Raw genomic sequence first — 21,109 nt, forward strand, 5'->3', positions numbered from 1 at the left:
CCTAACCCTAACCCTAACCCTAACCCTAACCCTAACCCTAACCCTAACCCTAACCCTAACCCTAACCCTAACCCTAACCCTAACCCTAACCCTAACCCTAACCCTAACCCTAACCCTAACCCTAACCCTAACCCTAACCCTAACCCTAACCCTAACCCTAACCCTAACCCTAACCCTAACCCTAACCCTAACCCTAACCCTAACCCTAACCCTAACCCTAACCCTAACCCTAACCCTAACCCTAACCCTAACCCTAACCCTAACCCTAACCCTAACCCTAACCCTAACCCTAACCCTAACCCTAACCCTAACCCTAACCCTAACCCTAACCCTAACCCTAACCCTAACCCTAACCCTAACCCTAACCCTAACCCTAACCCTAACCCTAACCCTAACCCTAACCCTAACCCTAACCCTAACCCTAACCCTAACCCTAACCCTAACCCTAACCCTAACCCTAACCCTAACCCTAACCCTAACCCTAACCCTAACCCTAACCCTAACCGCAGTGAGATATACTTTTTCCATTGTGTTATTTAGCACAACAGAGCAGAACATAAAAAAGTTCTGCTTTTAGCCTGAAGGGCTCCTTTTAGCCAGCATTCTGCTACCTTGGCTAGGATTCAGTCCCAAATTAAAATCTAATGTCCTTGAATACCTTTATTGCTATGAGCCATATCTTGTATGCCAGTTTCTTTGCCCTGATTGTAAAAATATATCTATTACATTTTATGATGAAATATTCTTTCTCATAACTATTTTCTTTTTTCTAAACTTGTGATTAAAAAAAAACAATATTGTGTGCTTTCTGACCACAATGTTTATCTTACTGTTGTGCTCCTCCAGCTGCCCTTTGAAACATTGGAACATGAAACATTGGACATGTTTCCATCCATCCATTATCTATACCTGGGCAGGGTCGTGGGGGGTGCTGGAGTCTATCCCAGCATGCATTGAGCAAGAGGCAGGATTACACCCTGGACAGGTTGCCAATCTATTGCAGGGCACACACACCATTCACTCACACACTCATACTTATGGGCAATTCAGAGTCTCCAATTAGCCTACCTGCATGTCTTTGGACTGTGGGAGGAAATCGGAGTAAGCCCATGCGGACACGGGGAGAACATGCAAACTCCACACACAGAAGGGCCCAAGCCAAGATTCCAACCCAAGACAGCGCTACTCACTGCACCACCGTGCCAGGTCGTGTTTATCTATTTTAATTTCAATTTAATTTAAAGAAACTACAAGCGGCACTGATACGTGAAGGGCCTTAGATGAGTATATGTGACTGTCCCCATCATTTACACTGTGATCTGATGTGAAGCCCAAAGTTTTTAAAACACAATAAATAAACAAACAAATAAATAAATAAATAAATGAACAGACACGTAATTAAAAGGACCAAACTGTTTATTTGAATTCGTTCAGTATTTGAAGTTGGGCATCAGAATCATTTGGTCGGGTGGTCATACAGTTACAGTGCATGTGCACAAAGTAAAAATAACTGTCAGGCAGCCCTGGATTTCAATAAGTGAAGTGGAGAGAGAAACAGACAGAGGGAGAGAGATCAACTGGGACAGAAGAGGAAATAAGAGTTTGTGTTAACACTTTTCGTGTGTCCAACCATGGTCCAGCCTGGAGACCGCCTGATTTTAAACCAACTTCCTCTCTCCCTCCGTTTAGGCAGCTCGTAATGGGCAGTTTCAAACTGCAGTCCACAGCACCTCAGGGCTACTTACGACCTGTATCTTTCCTTAGCCACAACATCAACAAAGGAAATGATATCACAGAGGTAAAAGGAAAACTCCAACGAGGAAGTGACATCATTCTCATATGTCTCATTCTTATGGTTTACAAGATGTAATTCCATTTGTTATTTTGACAATTTTCTTAAACAAGATTCTGCATCACATGGACGTATCTTTGGATTTAAAGGGGAAGTAGCATTTCAATTTGCATTTTGCTTTCCTTGGACAAGGCCCATAAAATGAAATATGACACCCTTAAATTGTATATATTTTCTTTCAACAAATGACTTTTGCAATAAATAACATCAATAAATAAATAAATAGGAGGGGTTTAATTTTTTGTGGAATTACCTGCTTGTAATGTCACCTCTATTGCCATGGCAGGCGTGGTTGACCACAATCAACCAAAGAGGAAGGATTTTTGAAAATGAATGAGAACAGAAAATTGTCAGTTGGTATTCCTCTTGACTGGAGTCCGTGGCTCTTGAACAAAGCGCTCATAGACGATTTCCAGCAGTCGTCAGCAGGAAGGCGTCACCCCTGACAACCCACCAAACATATCCTGGGAGGCGTAGGTGAGGTACAGAAAGCCGTCGAGGTCTCTGTGCTGGGAGTACACCTCCCCCATGCTCGCCGCCATACAGGACATACTCCGCTCCGACACCAGGAGGTACAAAGCCTGCGTTGAGTCCAGGTCTATCTTACTCCTGGGGGAGGGAGAGAGAAACAGGAAGGAGTGAGGGAGGAGGGGAGGGGAGGTCTACCTGTTGACTGAGAAATATCTTGCTAGGAATGCTAATGGGTACTGGTTTTTGTTTGTATTGTTGTTGTGGAAAAGACAGTTAATATTGACACAGACAGAGAGAGAGAGGGGGGAAAGAGAGAGAGAGACGAGAGTATGAATGAATGAACAAGAGGGGGAGGATGAGAATTGACTGCAGAGGAGGGGAGGGAGGTAGGAGCTTGGCACGAAGTTTACACAGTAAAACAAGAGACACAGGGGGAGGAATGGAAGCACAGCTAATGATGTCCCAGGCCACAGGATTAAAACAGCTCTGATAAATGGAAACCCGAGGAAGGACTCAGACTCATATTGAGATGGACAGGAAGAGGGAAAAAAGGGAGTGTCAAAAAAAGTGACAAACTGACTTACAGCCAAACAGGCAGGCGTAAACACACACCCACAAACACCAACACAGGGGAGGCAGGAAGCGCCACGGTGGAGGGGCTCATACAGGCACGCACTCACACAGAACACTGACACGGTCCGAGTGGTGAACTCACCTGAGCAGAGCGAGGAACTGTCCCATGGTGAGCTCAAAGGGGACAAGGAACTTGGTCTTGTCTAGCAGAGGAAGGTGTTTCTCTCGAATGTATCGCTCCACAATAACCTGAACATTCACCACACAATTGTGATTGTCAATATTTTTTTCTCTCAAAAAGACACTGCAGTTCAAACGGTTCATTTGTAGGTCAAATCTTTTTTACAAGGCTATATTATACTTTGCGTTTACATTTGGTTTACTGTCCATATTTGTTGTTCTAATCATATTCTGACAGTACTCATCTGCTCATCTGGTCAACTGTCTGTACACTAGAGTCAGTATATGTCATTAATGTGGACACCAGTTCAGACACTGATTTGTCACATATATAGGCCTAAAAGCATAAAAGCAGACTGTGGGAAATGAGCTGGAAAACAAATGGAAAGCTCAAACAGGTGTAAATGTGCATGATTAGTGTATGCAAAAATGACTGACCGGTATTTTGTTGGGGAATTTTGAGCGAATGCTGCAGACTTCATTCTTTCTGGTTGCTAGAATAGCAAAAGAAACCAATTAGACTCAGCCAGTATCTTAAGTTATAGTTATGGGTGAAAAATGAATTAAATCATTGCAAAAAAGCAAGATAGGCATAATTACAATGACATTTCACACGGATAGTGAATAAAAACGGTCCATATCTCTAAAATTTAATTTAAAATTTTAAAATTATCATTCATTCTAATGGGACTCAGACAGAACATATACGCCTACCCAGGCACTTTCTCTGCTTGAAGGGTTTCAGTTCCTGTGATTTCTCGAAGGGAGGCATGTTTCTGTGCGACGGGGTGTCCGATGGTCGGTGCGACTGACTGCGCGGTTAGCGTCGCGGCGGTCTCGCCCAGGCTGACTGGTCGTCCCCTTGGGTGGAAGTTTGCACAAGCCCCACTCTGCGTATCGCGGCACAGAGATTTATACTTGCGAGTGGTAGGGGGCGGGTGGAGGGAGTTGCCTGTCGGAGGGACAGAAAGTCGCTAACTTGCAAAACCGGTCCTTCTCAGCCCTGACAGATGGATGGCCATGCAACGCTAATTCATGGTCAACGCTTCGTCATGCCAACTTCACATGTACTAGTTAGCACATCCTTCAAAACACAGCGGCCCCCTAGCTTTTACCTTTACTCTAAATTAAGTTGTTGTTGTTGTTGTTGTTGTAAAAAAAAAAAACAGCAACAAACCGACGACAATTAGAGGTACGTGTTTTTGTCTAAAGCAGCGAATGTCTAAAATGAGGTCACATTGTATCTCTATATATGTGCTGTGTTGCTAATTGTACTCTAAATCATTACACATGTATATTTTCTGTGAGTTAATTCATCTGAATAACAGGTAATCGCTGAAAAATTTGAGATATGCAAAAAATATTGAAACACTTGCCAAAGCAATACTAAAAGGAACGAGATATTGTTCGTTTTAATATAACCTATTTAAGCTTATTTTAAGCTATGAGCTTTGTCATGAAAACCAGTGTTTTCCCCCATGGCATGTCAGATGTCTATAACTAGTTTCCCTTTACAGTACACTTCACTTGTAAATATTACAGTACCTTGCTGAAATCAGTTTCTGAGAAAGCATTTGAGAGCATTCAGTTGAGACAGAATATCCAGTGATTAACAGTAAAATGTCCATTATTAACTCTAACAGTGTTAGTTCAACAATGAACAAATACCGAATGGTCCCACATTCCAGAGTAACAACAAATGTAATCTGTTATGAGTTGCATCAACATTGTCAGAGTTGAATTAACACTGGACATTTTGCCATGTAAAAATTTCTCCAAATTTTCTATCCCCCATTCAAGAATAAGAAGAACACACTATTCATCCACATTTTGTGCTGGTGTAGATTCAGCTGAATTACCTGAGCCAAAACATAGGCCTATAATTCTCTGATGAATAAGGCTGACTTATGAACAAGTGTTAGGTGGCAGGTCTTAAATAGACGATTTTGGTCATCCATAGATTTCATTGTGTTGTTCGGCTCATTTCTGCGAATTTCAGTTTTTGTCTTTTCGTTTCTATTGTTAGAAAGAGCACAATACATTTTTATTTCGAATGCTGAAAGCCTTGACTAAGTGGCAGAAACAGTAGCCTTCCTATGATTTCATCTGACTGACTCTTCTTCCTAAAATTGTTTGGCAGAACAAAGCTAGTTACAGTGAACACTGAATCGGGAAGGGGAGGCCATGTATTTCTGTTGTTATAGAGCGCTACCTGGTGGTTCAATATGGCAATTGTAATGCTTGATATATATTTTTTTTTTTACGACAGTACCTATACTTCACCGCTAGATGGAAGCAGTTCGATGTTTCTGTTTGACTGCTATGTGGTTGCTGCAGTGACCGTATGAAGTTTCTCCCCGCAGATAACCATAATCGTGAAATCCATTGTTAAAAAACAGATTGGTCGATGTAGCAGGGGTTAATGCTGTATTGCATAGCCTAGGCTTTATCTTACGCAGTTCTGTAAATAGGAGATATATTAATAAAACATTTGAATAATTTATTGATCAAGCACATTGTGTATTCATGTAATGCAACAACAACAGATGGTCTGATTATAGTCCAAACCATTTTTTATTCATCAGGAGAATGTCATTGGCCAATTGCCTGTAAGATATGGAACCAGCTCAACGTTGTCGATCAGTCATGAATGTAATGGGCCTAAACGCTCAGTCTTGCTGATCGTTGATGGCGTATTATTTAGTCTGTCTATTTCAAATCTACAATTTGGGGAATTTTGCGCGGTTGGACCATTCGAGCTTTAATCTTAATTAAATGGGCCTATAGCCAGCTATTAGCTAGGCTCATATAAATACGAATTAAAAAAAATATAGATGATCCCAGTTATTTTGATTCTGATAGACTGCTCTGTGTTGGCTGCTGTTAAATATATAACGTTATCTGCTGTCTTGCTTCACTTAGTGAAACAGTGTCACAGAAATCACGCTGAAATGACGACAATTGTGACATTATCGTTGCAATAATAATGTAAATGACTAATGGCGCGGATAACGGAACCATCCAAGTTGTGATGACTGAGCTCAGTAATTAATTTGAGGAAGGAATGTTGGGATGGCATAGGATTCTGCTTGTGTGTGGTGTGTTCAAATCCAATTTTTCCCCTTAGGCTACATGTTCATACCTACTTACCATTCATTTTGTTATCGAATTTCTTAAGTTTGTGCCTACGATTCGATGTGCAATGCGTTTTTTTTCGAAAACTTTCCTGGCCAATAACGAAAGTGGGCTGGAATTACTGCCCCTCCCATGAACACTTTTTTTTTCCAAAATGTGTAACGTTGTCGCCTGCTTTGTTACTAGGACTGACAGATCTCACAGAGAGCAGGCAATCTGAGAGCTGGCTCCAAAGGGGAATTAAAGCCTTCCCGTAATTATTATTGAATGTGCAAGTATCGACTGAGAACGATGGGATGAGGCTGAAGAAACTAGATGCAGTAAAGATTAAGACTGATTACTAATTTCCTGTTAAAATAAATCGACTGATTAGCTTGTTATAAAGTTAGCTAGCTCTAGCTCGTGGTTCTAATTCCACGACCGAATCTTTTGCGGTAATGAGACAGAAATGTATCCTGGCTATATTTATGAAGCTGTCTACATATTCGACATGGCCATGGCCAAGGGACAATGTGTTCTGCATTGATTGATGCTGTAGACTATCAGATTAATTTTCTGTGTTTTCCCGTTATTCGGACAGTAGTGTGTGCCGACACCCGAGTATTGCTTAATAATGGCTGGTCGCCGTGGTTGTATGAACTCGCTTTGGTCCGGAAGCGAACGGGTTCGTTTTGGAGAGCGTCTGAAAGCAAGTCTGGCTGGAATACTGGAATTGGACCTACTGAGGTTCCGACACCTGGAAATGGTTGAGGGGGCGTTGGGTCGAAGAGACGGTACAGAACGACAGCGGGGAAGCAGTGAGTGGATTTCCGCCGACGGCACTGCAAGGTCCCGTAGGCAACAGGTCAGTGGGGATGGTTTGGGTACCTATGCCACTGTGCTAAGTAGGCTACACGTTGAACCTATCGAGCTATGTTACAGTGTGAATTTAATTCCGTTTTAATGATGTTTGGAGCTAAATAATCACGCAGGTCTGATAAGAATTCCACACCTAGGCTACTTACCCTTACATACAAATTGATGTATCCAGTCCGTCGTAGGATTATGATTTACGCTGTCTAACATTAGGCTATATTAGTTTATCGTCCAGCATGTTAATACATTTTCTTCCACTGATACCTTGTTCCACACACACACACACACACTCACACACAACGGAATGTTCGCTCAGACAAGGTCAGTCAATGTTATTTTGTCACACGGTTCTGGATTTGACTGTTCGGTGTTATCAGCAGCCCGCTATCTGGACACGTTGTACTGAAGCAGGCAAGGCTCCTGAATCCCCAGGTTTTCCCTGTAGCTTTAAATAGAGCACATGCTAATATCTTTTCACGGTTGATTTAATCCAATGTGGTGATGATGTGATTGAAACAATGACCTGTATACAGTATGCCTACATATAGGCTATTTTAACTTCACATTTCTATAGACTTTAAATATCGGACACTATGGTACACGCAATCCTCAAGCAGTTGGCTATATACAGCCATATATATCTGACCTTCCCAATCATGTCCCCGCTGCAATATCGTAATTGCTGTTGTGCATGTAACCATGCCATTTATTATGATTTTGTTTGAATGGCACACATTTCGCAGTTCAGAGGGTGTGATTAATGTGAAGAGGGCGAATTTTTAGCACTGGGGATTGGGATGTGTAATGTGATTTGTGACTCAAATTGAAGAACATTGACAGCGGTAAGCGCTGAACACAGGTTGTGCTATGGAGGAACTAGTTGTGTACCTTTCATCAACACTGCTCAGAGAAGGACTTGGAAAGCCTTTTTTGGAGAGCAGCAGTGCTGCAGTTTCCTTGAGATCTCCACATCCTTGAGAAAAGCGATGAATGAGGTCACTGTTTGCTGTCGGTCAGGCCTAATGATGAGTGATCAAAGGATCAAAGGCTTGAACAACACAATGACTTGTCTTGGCCAAAATGGATAAGGGTTGTATTGAAAACAACCCCTATGTTCTCATATTCTCTGGATCCCCAATGATCCCTGATCAACACTGAGAATGTCGGTCTACCTGTTAATGTGCTGGTCACTGAGCTTTGTTCTGCTTGAAATTGAGAGAATGCTTCGGGATATGACCCAGTGTAGTGTTTCTGTGAAACCAAAGGCACAAGCCCACCGCCCCAGTCTGCCCGGTGGCCATGTTGTGTATACGCCATGCATTCCACCTGCGCCTTTGAGCTTCAAGTGTGTGACTAATCTCCTGCTTTACAGGATCAAAATGTCTTTCCTTTTTATCACTCTCCAGTTGGAAGTGGCAAAGAGAGAGGGGCCTATAAACCATGTTAATTGCGGGCACAGTTGTCCAACACCGCTTTCTGTTGCAAAATTAATTGCTCCATTCAAGCCAGACAGGCAGTGCAACAAATGCATGTCAAGTCCCCACAAAACAGGGGCTGCCTGGAGTCCTCATAAAGCAATACAAATCTGTTTCTGAATGTAGGCTTGTAAGACGTTTCAGGTCGTACTTGGAAGCTGAATGATGTGAGCACTACTTTTGTCTAAATACATATCTGGAAGAGGTGAAATGATTACTTCTGTGACTTACTTTTTCTAAATTTATTAAGAAAAAACTACTTTTGAGGCTTTGGTGGGTGCAAATTTCTAATCATTCATTACTGAAATGGCCTTCAAGTTGTATAGGCGAATATGCTTATGTTAAGAGCAGCCAAACCGGTGGAAACTTGATATTCTGAGTCAACAACCAAACAGTATAGAGCACATTGATATTGAGAAGGGAAGAGAAAGGAGTCCCAGATAAAGATGTGCTTCTGTTTGTATCTGAGAGACATGTGAACAGCAGAGAACATTAATCCCCACACTGTGAGGCGTTGTGTAACTGCTGAGCCACCTTTCTGCCGACGTCATGGCAATTACCGTGCTTTCCCATCACACGACGGACGGAAAAGCCGTGTCCGTGCGCCAATGATGTCACCTCCGCTGCTGCCCTCTCGAGAGCGCTCCAGTGGCAGTGTCCTGAGGGAGTATTTTCTTGGGTTAGTTAACAGTCTGCACGGCATTTGACAGTTGGAATTTGGTGCAGTGAGGTACTACGTGCTCTGTGAAAGGGTAGCCCGGCTAACTTCAGTGGTGACCGACTCGGTTAATAAGGAGGGCTGGTGTGCTCAGAGCTTTATGTTGAGTGTGCTTCGTGACCAGGGTAGACTGACAATTTGGCATCTACGACATCGTCTTCAGTCAGAAACCTTCGTTTTATGCCATATGACCTGTCTAGCATTCAGGAGATTATTTTTGTGATTCAGTGTCTGGATCTATGATTTATATTAGTCCGTGATCAATTTCACCAGCATTACAATACTGCAAATTTATTTGTAACTACCTCCATTCATGTAATATTTACAATATATTTGATGGGGAAAATGCATTTGATTGATTTACTTTAATTGTCTGTATTGCATAATTAAAATGCATTTTTAACCAAAAGTCATTTGTATTGCAAGAATTTAATTTGCAAAGACTGATTGCTTCTGATGGTGGATTTCATAAAATGCAAAAATGATTAAGTTGTCAGGGTAAATGCAATAATTCAGCCACAAGAAACTCGGTATAGTCTAACAACGCGTTCTTTTAAAGCGTGTTTTCCCTCAGCCCATTCTGAGCGGAGCAGCTGGCCTTTGCAGTCAGAATGAGTCATTTGTTTTCCAGTATTATTTTAATGGTAAACCTGCCGTTCCTCCACCTACATGTGTTAGCGAGCGTGTGTGTCAATGTAAAACCTGACAGAGGGGTGAAAGCTAGGGGCAGATATTGCACTAAATGACTCTTATTCCAGGGAGATTAGCATTTAGGCTACGTAAGCCAAATAAATGTGACAGCTGAGGGAAGATAGGTAGTCCATCCATCTCTTCGTCCCGGTGTTCCGTAGACCTGTGCGTATATCTTCCTTTAGCTGTCACTTTTATTCCATCTTGCCTCTGGTGCGCTTGTGACTCGTAGTCAGTGTAACAAAATGCCCGAATCTGTGTGTCGGTGCTTAACTGTTTGATATTAAAATGATGTGGGCTGTGGGGACGGAGGTTTGTGGGATAATGATAGTCATTAAAATATCACCTTTCATCAAAGGGTTTCAAAGACCTTTGCACTCCGTGGAGAGTTCACTTGTGAGGTTCGGCTAAGCCATAAGCTTATGGCTGCTGCTACTTCAAACAGGCATTATGCACCTGATATTTTTTCTTTAACACACTTGAAAATAGAAGTCAAATCCCCCTCTCTATCGGTTACTCTCTCTCTCTGCTTTCTTCCTGTTTGAATAAAGCAAAATAAAAAAACCAAAGGAGGGTGGATCTGTCCGGTCTCCTTTTTAAATTAATTAATTGATTGATTATACAGATCTCTGGCATTCCATTAACATGGGCACATTTCCTTCTACACTTCTAAGCAGCACCCTCAAATAGGAACCAAACACACGGGAAAGGTGTTGGAAATGAATTACCTGCAATTAATTACCGACAGTATGTGGCTTTGATCTATTCTACTTAAGAGATTAGTGTATATCCATGCTTTGCATGAAAGGTTTGCATTTGTGTGCTGTATGTAGTGTGATCGTTTGGTGGTTACTGCTTATGGTGGAGATTTAGCATTTAATCCTGGAACCTAAATCCAACCCAAAGTACTGACTCATCTGTCACATACAAACCACAACAAAAGCACTGTGATTTGGTCTAGTCCAAATATCTTTAGCTGTGTATGAATAATATATTTAATTTAGTATTATCTTTTTTTAAGATGATGATGAAAATAACAGTGTGCATTAATACAAACATTATTAATCCTAGTGCAAATAATTACTATAAATCATGCCTAAATCTGCAATATTTAGTACAATGAAACGTATCGAATGATAACTGAATCACTGTTCAGTTGTCCCTGCAATCCCAAGGGTGATTTCAAGCCTGGGAGCTTAGTGGTGCGTTACTGAGACCTCCAAATATAGAGCTTTTTATGATTAAGAAAACCCGACCCTTACACTTGAGATAGATGACTCAATTGCAGTCATTTCAGCTGGGACCAAATGATGTTTAATTCATGATATAACATGGGTATTAAGCTGATGGCGCTATGTTCTTCTCTTTTCAGGAGATGAATACTAACCAGTGCCACCTCACCAGTTAATATGTTAACTGATAATAGCATGAAAACCTATAGTTCAAGACACTCCTTTCAGCAGCTGTTTGTATAAGTTATTATAATTATCCTTATCATTTTTGTGATCTGCAGGTTTTATTTGCTAAGCAAACACAAAAACATTCACACACTCGACCTCACACCCTGGCACCCCCTCTATTCGCAGCAATGTACGTCACACAATGCAAACAGGACTACAGAAGTCCGTAAACACTAACTGGACTTAGAAAGCTTGTGACTTGTTTCCCTGCACGTTCACGATGTGAAACATTTCACACAAATATGGTAGCTACCTGCCTAAACTTTTAGCTTCTCATATTCCTGAAAATAGTAAATAAAATTATTTGTGTTGTGCTAACAGAGATATTTGTTCATTGTGATAAATCAGAAGATTCTTTGAGCAGATGATGCAATCCGTGCCCATGCCTGTATTTTTTACGGCGTTGTTTAAAAAAAGAAAAATTATTCCACTGTTGTTTATTCTATAATTGTGCAAGTGAATTTATAGCTGTTTAAAATCGATTTAAAGGGAGGTCAGGATCGATCTAGTGTTGAACAATAGTTTTTAACAGCTTTGAAGGCAGTCAAAAGTAATAGATCTGGTTTAAACTGCCCTCCCAATAACTCAGAAATATCTTAGCTGGCATGGACTAAATGCCCTTAATTAATGGACGCTCCATAAAACGTACCACATCGTGCCTGGAACTTGTCCTCGACAGAAATTATAATTAATAAATAAATTTAATTAAACTGGATGTGAATGAATCTATTTAAACTGGATGAGCTGGTATGAACAGTTTTTAGTGGCCTCATTTAAATTTGACCACACAGTTTCCCAATCTGGTTCTAACCCCACATGTCCTTGCAGCTTTCCCCATATTCCTATAGCTAATTTCTTGCACGTTTTATCAAGGAGTTATAGGTACATATTACAGTTCCTTAGGAGTGCCCTTTTGGATCTATTCAGTGTTCCATAGAGTTCTTAGGTAAAGACAACCCCAAGGAATCCACTTATCATTATTATCATTTAGTCACCTGATTGGTAGATATTTTAATGCAGGGTGATATGTTGTGTTTGGCCATTTTGTATTTGCCGAGTAGCATTTGCCTCCCCCAAATTTAACTGGGGTGTCTGTTAGCATTCAGTTTTCACTGCACTCCTAACACCAACATGTAGCTATAATCCCATTTTCATGCAACATTATGTTGGCAAGGGTGATGAGAAAAGATCAAATAGGAATACACTGAAGTGCAAAAGACAAGGAGCACATAGAAAATGTGAATGGATTTGGCACCAGAGATGTAACGATTTTCATTGCAATTCATATTCTTAAAGTGAGTACGTTCAGTAACGTGTGTATGTGTGCAGGCATGGCGATTGTGTGGATGTGTGTGTGTGTATGTGTGCGAGTGTGTGTGTGTGTGTGTGTGTGATTAGGTTTTAGCAGGTTTGCATTCTTGCGTTAGGGTACATATATGCGTGTGTGGGGTGTGTGTTTGGGTTTGTGTGTATCTGGGCAGGCGTTGTGAGCTTGCAGGATTGTGTGCATGCATTTGGGCGTTCACTTCAATGTGAGCTCAGTGCTTCTCTCCTGGCGATGTGCTGTGTGGGCGAAGTGAAGGAGAAAGAGAGGTTGCTATGAAGAGGAGGCGGTAGTTATTTTCTGGAGTAGTGGGTCTTTGACTTGTGTTCTCCCTGCAGTGGCTCTAACTAGGCAGCCCCCTCCCCCGCTCTCTCTCTCTCTCTCTCTGTCTTTCTTTCTCTCCACCCCCCACTCTCCGCATCTTCCATCTGTCAGAGAAAGAGAGGGAGAAAGAAGGAAGGCAAACAGGTGGAGCATAGATAAGCCTGGTCAAAGTCCTCTTTTCTTTTTTCCCTCCCCGTTTCTCCTGGTCCTTTGTGTTTCATCTGTTTTCCCCTTTTCTGTTTTTAAGACCCCTACCCTTTCATTAAATCAGCATGAATCACCTGCATTGTCTCTCAGCACTTGCCAAAATTGAAGACTGATCTGACCTGAAAAGAATTGGTTTGGCGTCCTGTTGATTGAGGGAATGGGGGCGGGGGGTGGTGGGGAGTGGTGGGGGTTGGGGTGGACGTGGGTGTTGTTTGTTGGAATCGCAGAATTATAGGATAATTGGGTCTGTTTATATTCACTTGTATTTCTTATGTGTTGCATTTTGAGTCACCAAGAGTTTGATCAGTAAATCACAAAAAAAAAAAAAAAGCTAATGTGAGTTTATCTGTGGTCTGTCTTCAGGTCCAGTCTGTCTCTGATTCGGGGCTGCCCTGCTTCAGCAGTTTTGGGGACGGTGTTGACTCGCGTTGGTCCACTTTGTCCTGGGACATTCCTTCGGACCCGCTGTCCCCCCCTACCCCGGACCTCTCCGGCGCCGCCCAGCTGGACTGCGATTCGAGGCCCAGTTCAGGTACGCGTTTCGGGGGGGGCAGGCGCCGGGATCGCGCCGTGCCGCGCCGTGCCGCGCCGTGCCGTCTGGCGCGCCCTCCGGGGCCGCGGCGTTCTTCCAGCGCGCTCAGAACCCGGGTGCCTGGCGACAGGCTCCCACACACTGCCAGGCCTGCATTCCAGCTGACGCATGCTTCACCCTGACAAGGGCTGCACTGCGAAAAAAAAACCTTCTGTAAACATTAACTCTTCCCTCTCTCTTCCTGCTCCTTCCCTTGCTCACTCTCTCTTTGTCTCTCGCCCTTTCCTTTTGTGTCCCTTTCTCCCCCGTCCTCCCCGTCTCCGTTTCTCCCTTCCCTCCCTTTTTCATCTCGCAGGCTTCTACTCAGTCAGCGGGAGCTCCCTGTCTGACTCTTGCTGCTCCGTTTGCAGCGAGGGGGTTCAGGGGGCACTCGGGGGGGCTGCTGGGGTCAGGAGCAGCTGGGGGCCCGTGGACTGCCGGCCTCACTCCGCAGATCACACCGCCTCCCACTGGCGGGAATGCAGACAGCAGCCAACCCAGGGTGCAACGGAAGAGAAGGGAGAGAGGAGGCCAGTCTCTACAGGTGAGGATCAATGTTGTTGCGGCTAAGTAATATCAAGTTTTTTGCTTTATGAATGGATGAGCTTACCTAAAACAACATGAGTAAATATTAATGGTTATTTAATTAATATCTTTGGAATTCCATTAGATCTGAGAGGCATGCATGTGGTAATGGCAAATCACTGGCAAGTCATGTTCCTTTTTTAAAAAAAAACACTTTTTAACAGATTTGAACAGATATATTTTGAAATGGTAATAATTCCTGTACAGTTCATCTAAATATGGATATATCCTTTACATTACACTCCCAAGCAAGTCTATGACTATTCAAAATGTTAAATTCCAGCTGAAATTAACAGGTCTTACAGTAATTCTGTAAGAACTGTAATGCTGTTTGTGATGTCATTTTCAAGTGAAAAGCGTCTAATAATTCCGTAATTCCGAATTTGAAATCCTGTCTGCATTCAAAATCAACCAATTTATAGGGTCATTTAGAAACTGGCTGTCACAAAGCACTTTGCCATGGACATTTTCCGCAGTGAATGAAAAAAAGAAAAATTGAGACTTTGGTAAAAAAGTTATTTTGGAAAATTATTCCCCTTTCTTGAAAGGCATTTTTGAAACTCCTGGAAATTGCAGGGAAGCAGAAAAGAGAACTCAAGCAGCACATTAGAGAAAATTGCCCGGCATTTTTTTGACTGGATGAATGATGCTCACCAAGTCTATGAATAAGCAGTTTATTCAAAGCTCTAATGGTATACCTTAATAGAACACAACATTTTTAAGAGGCCCCTGGAAGAATATCAGTAGAGTGCATGATTTGCAGAGCAAAATGTATGTATGTTCCCTAATGTGTTGTCTTCAGGTTAAGTATTTATTTTAAATGTGTAATGTGGAATTGGGGAAGGTCATTTCAAAGCTTGGGAGCACTGGAAATAAAAGTTTCAACATTTGTTGTGACATTTGAGTGAGCATTTACATTTTGGTGTTCTGTTTGGGTGCTAAAGATAAATGAGGGCCCAAACCCTATTTTATAAATGATAAACACATTTTTTCTATTCAGGACTGTATATAATAGTCTCACCTTGAATACACAAAAGCATGAATAAACTCTTGTGCGTCTTTTAGCGATGGAACACATTTAGAGACAATGAACCGATGATGTCACAGATGAGGGCAGTTGGCCAAGATCTATAAATAAACTCTCTATCTACTGTAATATGTAAATGTGGCACTGACCAGAGGCATTAAAAAGCTGAGCCTAAGTGGACTTGGAGAGCTGTCACTTGATACTGAAATGTGCACCATGCCCTTTTTTGTTACCTAAGGGTTCCAGCTGTCCTCTCATATTTTGCCAGTGGCACATTTGAGCAAAATAAGGGGCTTCTTATGGGCATGTCTCAGGTGGCTGTCTGTTCTAACTATGTCAGGCTAGGTCAGGAAGGCTCCTGCGCGCACAGTAATTCAGTATCTGATCGAACTAAGCAGGAGTTTCTTGACAAGTAGAGACTTCCTTTTTCCATAGAGGTCATTGACTGCAGTCACATACAATTTTGTGTCTCACCACTCTATAGTTGAATTTTATATGATCTTTAAAGGGTAGACCTGTACTGTCAATCTCCATGCGGTTTTGAAACGCAAAATGCCACGCAGCAGACATGTTTGCCAGTTGTCCTGGGTCTGCTCGTGGCTGCTCCACCAAGATCAAGCCTCCACAGCTCTCCACAGCTCCTCAGAGGGATGATCATCTGAACAGGTTGCTGCTAGGCAACAAAGCCCTTCTAACAACCCAAAGATATTTCAGATAGTAAGATAAACACTGACAGCAAAAAAAAACAAAAGCAGCGTGCATTCAGTCTTTGGTTGTCAATGGTGCATTGCGTTACTGAACCTTTGCTCAAAATTAATCAGAGGTTTGGATAGATAGAGAGGTAGGCTATAGTACAAATCTCAGGTGATGTGAAACTCCGTATGTGCTGCACTAGGTGCTGGAACTGTGCCAGGATCACTGGAAAATACAGCTATGCCAAGATGGTGGCTCAAATGCTTTAAAAATAATGGGACAGGCTTGCTTCACCTTCAGCTCCTGAAAGAGTTATTAATAACCCCTTCAAACCTATGCTGCTGCTGCCAAAACCAATAAAAACCAAACGGACACATTTCTTTTTATGTTGCTATTCATCACTGCTTTGAATTTTAGTTATTATAAGGGCCCATAGAAATTCCTGATTTCTTCCCTCCTTCCAGCACCCAAGGTCACTATAGTTTCTTCACAAACCTGTTGTTAAACAATCATCGAATTGTGGTACGTCAGTCAGACTGTGTGAAGATGTGGACTATGTGTGTATTCTGTTCTATAGGTAGTATTTATCCAAACCTTAAACTGTGCCAAATTTCTAGTTCTTTGGTTTTTTTTTTGTACATTAAAAAAAGTAGTTCAGGATGTTTTAAACACCTGATTTTTATTCCAATGTTTTTCATGCATATTCCCTTTTTTGATTATTTAGTGATGCCGCTAATTGAATCATTTATCATTAGCCACTGTAGTCAAAATGAATGATAGAAGATAAAGAACATTTATCGTAATCCAAAAAGCCAGAAAATATCTCACAACAAACTCCAACACTCCCTGTATATCATTGGTATAATAGTCATAAATCATTTATGATAAAAATGCTAAACTACTCCTTCAAGCCATGATATGTAAGGGGACACAGCTGCATTTCTAAAACCATTTTGCTAGACACATTGAAGTATTAAGTATTTTCTGAAATGTACAAATACAGACATTGTGAGCGATAGATGTTGGTGCACGTGCACGCACATCCTTTTGTGGAGGTTTCTTTTGGTCAGCTATCCTGAGCTTTATAAATCAACCTTTTCTTTCCTTTTACAGGGGACCTTGAAGTCAGTGGCCTCCTATTCTTGTCTGACCTTTGCTCTGGTCTAGGTCAGTCACAGCTGGCGTCATTCTATCCTAATGCATCAAACCAGCCTCGACTTCAGCTGGACCCAAAATTCTGCTCAGACTTGGTGTCCCGCAAGACAAAAGAGGTGTACCCCTACCCCAGTCCGCTTCATGCTGTGGCACTCCAAAGCCCTCTGTTCACCTCGCCTCAAGACCCGACGCCTCCCAACGCTAACCCTAACCTACCCCCCACCTCAGAGGCGAATCGGCACGACGAGCCGAAAACTGAGGACTCTGTGCTGACCCGACAGCAGGCCCCATCACACCTTTCTCAGCTGGATCAGTACATTTCAAAGCTGGTTCTCCAGTACCATTCCAGGGCCACCACAGACTTGGGTTCCAGACCTGGTTCCCGGAAGTGGAGCTCTGGTCCTGCACGTGGGTCAAGCCAGTCACTGACTTCTTTCGATAGCCACAGTACAACCTCAACCATGACTGTGACCCAGCGCAAATCTTTCTTTGGGAACTCTGGGAGCATCGGTGCAAGTGGCAATGGAAAGGGGGGTGGCAGTTGCAGGAATTCCATAAATTTGGGAAACCTATCATCCTTGAATGGTGAAAATTTGAATTTAAGTTTTCAATTAAATTTGAATTTGAATTTGAATCCAAATTTGAACTCAAATTTAAGTTTGGACTCAAAAAATGTGAAGGAAGTGATGGGCTCATACGGCTACCTGGGAAATGAGACCCTTGCCCGTACCCCTCCCCCCACTTCTTCCACTACCTCCACATCGTCAACTTGGAGAGGCAGAAAAAGGATCTCTACCTGCCTGCAGACGGTCAGTCACCGTGGGTCACTGGAGATAAAGGGGACGGGATTCAGTCCGCAGGGCTTCTCCCGGTCCATGGACTGGAGTGGCATTTCACAAGAGCTGGAGGAAAATCCGGCCAAGCTCTGTGAAGGTTCTCCCAAGATTAGCGAGAATTCGGCCAGGGTCTGCGAGATATCTCGAGTTTCAGGGCTCCCTCGGTCGGTGGTTGTGGGGCTTCTGGAGGAAGGGGTGGAGCTGGATGAAGACTGCTTCAGGACTGAGGCAGAGAGGGGTGAGGCTTTTCCAGATGGGACGCCAGCTACTAGCCCCTCCCCCTACTCCCACTCCCAGCTACCAGAGTCTGATCAGTCCGCCTGCCACTCAAGTGCCTCGCTCCAGAGCCACTCAACAATTTACCCGCACTCAGAGCTGGACCTCCACCTACCCCCACACTGCCCTGCCTCCTTCTCAGATGGCCTCTCCACACCCAGCGCTCACGGCCAGGCGGTCCACGCGGCCAGACAATCCACGCCCACGGCTCACTTTGACTGCCACCCCTCTGCTCTGGCTCATCCTCTCCCCCATCCTCTTTCTCACCTCCAAACGCCGTCTCCGCCTGGCTCCCCCGCCGATTCCCAGCTCTCCGCGCACTCGGCTCGTCCCGCCGCCCACTCTCCGTCCCTGTCGCAGTCACGCTCTCCCTTCCTGCCGGCGCCGCTCTCCGTCTTCCATCGCGACTCTCCCTCCCAGACCTCCCTTCCCCGCTTCCGTGTGCACCGGTCCCCCCTGGAGGGAGACTGGCGGCCGAGGGGAGGGTCACTCAGACAGGAGTCAGGCGCAGGTTGGGAGTCGGGGGGAAGGGGATGGAGGAGAGCAGAAGGCGAACGATTATATCAGGGCAAGCATGCCTCCAGGGAGCTTGTTAGGGCCTCGACAGTAAGCAGCTTTGCCGGAAGGGAGAGCTGTAACAGGTGGGAGGAGGAGGCGGAGGGAGATCTCAGCGGCACCGCAAAAAGAGGAACAAGTTTTCGGAAGAGGCTAGAGGGGTTGTTTGGGGGGAAAGAGAAGGAGAGGGGGGTGGGCAGCAAGAGAGATGGCGGGAGGCAGAACACGTCATCAGAAAAATCGTGCAGCAGTGTGAAAAAAGGGAAGACTGAGGAGGAGGGGGAGCAAGAGAACCCCTCGAAACACAAGGGGAGAGGTTGGAGCAGTCGAAATTCTGGTCTGCGCCCAGCAGGGGGGCTGTTTCGCAGTGAGTCCCAGGGAGTGTTGGACCGTCGGTTCCACAAGCAGAGCTCCAAGGAAAGGCGACAGCAGTGGGTGTCCTCCCTGGAGATTGCCCGGTCGGGGATGGAGTACACTTCACAAGGCCTCAGCCTGGAGCGGGCGAGAGCTTTCGGCGGCGGGGGCGAGGATGAGCGCCTTTCCTCCACTGCCAGCCTGTTCCACCTCTCCCGTTCTCAGAGTCCAGAAGGTAGTTGTCTCTCCCTTTCCCCTCTCTCTTCCCCATCCCTCTCTCCTCCTCCTCCCCCGGCACGTATGACACGCTCTCGCTCGTTCCGAGATCTTGGGAGAAGGGTCTTTGGCTCGGTGAAGCCTTTCAGTTTTAAAACCCAGAGTTTGAGAAAATGAGGTTGTGCCTCAAACAAGCTTGAGCACAAATATAAAGCATTTCAGATATTGCATGTCAGTAGTATTTCACTCTTTAAAGATTTTTGTTAACTATACCTATTCAGTGTTGGTACATTTTGTTGCAGCCTGGAGATAACCAATTAAGTTTCTAGTGGAATCTTTAGTGTTTTTTTTTTGTTAATACTTTGGCATTGTGTGTGCTTCTGCATGTGATCTTCTGCAAATTATGGTTGGGTGTGTATGTGCGCATTTGTGTCTCAGTTGGGATGTATCTGTGAGCCTTTCTGTATCTTTACTGTTAATTTATCCACTAGATACAGACATTGAATAATGAATCTATTTTGAGATAAGTGAATAAGATGTAACAATGAGAAACAAAAAGATATTTGATTCAGGGCTGTTGTTTCTGAAATAAAATTAAACGCTATGGAAGTTTCTACATGGAAAGATTCTCTGTGTCGTTATGATTTGAAATGGCTTACAGTAACAATAAACGTCTCAAAATTGTTATGTAATTTTTAAAGCTGTTATATAACAATATATAACGAGAACATCAGGTTCTTCAAGAACATCAGAGAACATCAGGAATTTTAATGCACTAGGTGTCAAAGAATTATCTCTGTGAAAGTCACTTTGGCAATGACAAATGTTATCATACCACATCTAGCATAATATGTAGAGCATTGCTAAATATGCATTATCCAGGTAAAATACTGTGTGTGTGTGTGTATATATATATCACACGCAAACACACAGTACTGGCACAAATTATGGAAACACTGCATAAAGAAGTCCCTTTCATCTGTAAAAATGTATGCGAAACCGTTATCTTCTTGACCATTGACATAGATATTATCTCACCATCAGTAATTTAAAATAAAGTATACAGGCCAAAAAAACTGTTTTCCTAGCTTGAATATTATCATTTTATGTAGAAAAATACTGGACAAGGACATGCTCAAAATGATTATAAAATCATCAAAAAAGACTGCTTAATTTTGTAGGTATAAACTAATAAATTTAGGACGGTGTAATTATTACTTGTTTAACACAAATGCTAATTATTTCTTCATTTTTGTTTTGTATTGATATTACATTTATTACATATTACTTTTATTATGCCAAAAAGAGAAACTGTTGCATTAATCATCAAACTGTTTATAAATGCAGTGTTTTCATAATTTGCACCAATACTGTACAGTGAAAAAGTATTTGTCCCTTTCCTAATTTCCTCTTATTATTGCATAATTGTCACGCTGAATGGTTTAAAATCTTAAGAAACAGTGTAATATTTAACAAAGGGAACCTGATTAAACAAAAAACACGTTTATATTATTTTATTTAATTAAAAAAAGTTATCAAACACACATCAACCATGTGAAAAGTAATTGCCCCCTTGA

At 42.9% G+C, this 21,109-nt stretch overlaps 2 protein-coding genes across 2 annotated transcripts; one reads left to right on the forward strand and one right to left on the reverse strand.

Moving 5' to 3' along the window:
- Positions 1 to 1,398: 1,398 nt before the first annotated feature.
- Positions 1,399 to 3,975, reverse strand: map1lc3cl (microtubule-associated protein 1 light chain 3 gamma, like). Its single transcript, XM_035407574.1, has 4 exons — positions 3,791 to 3,975; positions 3,515 to 3,570; positions 3,039 to 3,145; positions 1,399 to 2,461 (listed from the first exon to the last, which is right to left on the reverse strand). The coding sequence occupies exons 1-4, from the start codon at positions 3,846 to 3,848 to the stop codon at positions 2,275 to 2,277; spliced, it is 408 nt and encodes a 135-aa protein (XP_035263465.1). The 5' UTR covers positions 3,849 to 3,975; the 3' UTR covers positions 1,399 to 2,274.
- Positions 3,976 to 6,379: 2,404 nt separating this feature from the next.
- si:ch211-168f7.5 lies at positions 6,380 to 20,156 on the forward strand. Its single transcript, XM_035407568.1, has 4 exons — positions 6,380 to 7,055; positions 13,628 to 13,796; positions 14,152 to 14,379; positions 17,254 to 20,156. Exons 1-4 carry the CDS (start codon positions 6,825 to 6,827, stop codon positions 19,707 to 19,709), a joined length of 3,084 nt encoding a protein of 1,027 aa, XP_035263459.1. The 5' UTR covers positions 6,380 to 6,824; the 3' UTR covers positions 19,710 to 20,156.
- The last annotated feature ends 953 nt before the right edge of the window (positions 20,157 to 21,109 follow it).

The sequence above is a fragment of the Anguilla anguilla genome, chromosome 3 (genome assembly GCF_013347855.1).
Source record: "Anguilla anguilla isolate fAngAng1 chromosome 3, fAngAng1.pri, whole genome shotgun sequence".
Classification (NCBI taxonomy): domain Eukaryota; kingdom Metazoa; phylum Chordata; class Actinopteri; order Anguilliformes; family Anguillidae; genus Anguilla; species Anguilla anguilla.

What these genes read in the sequence shown, in the direction of transcription:
- map1lc3cl (XM_035407574.1), bottom strand. Translation starts at nt 3,848, where the DNA reads ATGCCTCCCTTCGAGAAATCACAGGAACTGAAACCCTTCAAGCAGAGA. An exon ending in AATTCCCCAACAAAATACCG is followed by an intron (nt 3,146 to 3,514) that starts GTCAGTCATTTT and finishes GTGAATGTTCAG; the next exon opens with GTTATTGTGGAGCGATACAT. An exon ending in CAGTTCCTCGCTCTGCTCAG is followed by an intron (nt 2,462 to 3,038) that starts GTGAGTTCACCA and finishes TCCCTCCCCCAG; the next exon opens with GAGTAAGATAGACCTGGACT.
- si:ch211-168f7.5 (XM_035407568.1), top strand. Translation starts at nt 6,825, where the DNA reads ATGGCTGGTCGCCGTGGTTGTATGAACTCGCTTTGGTCCGGAAGCGAA. An exon ending in CGATTCGAGGCCCAGTTCAG is followed by an intron (nt 13,797 to 14,151) that starts GTACGCGTTTCG and finishes TTCATCTCGCAG; the next exon opens with GCTTCTACTCAGTCAGCGGG. An exon ending in GAGGAGGCCAGTCTCTACAG is followed by an intron (nt 14,380 to 17,253) that starts GTGAGGATCAAT and finishes TTCCTTTTACAG; the next exon opens with GGGACCTTGAAGTCAGTGGC.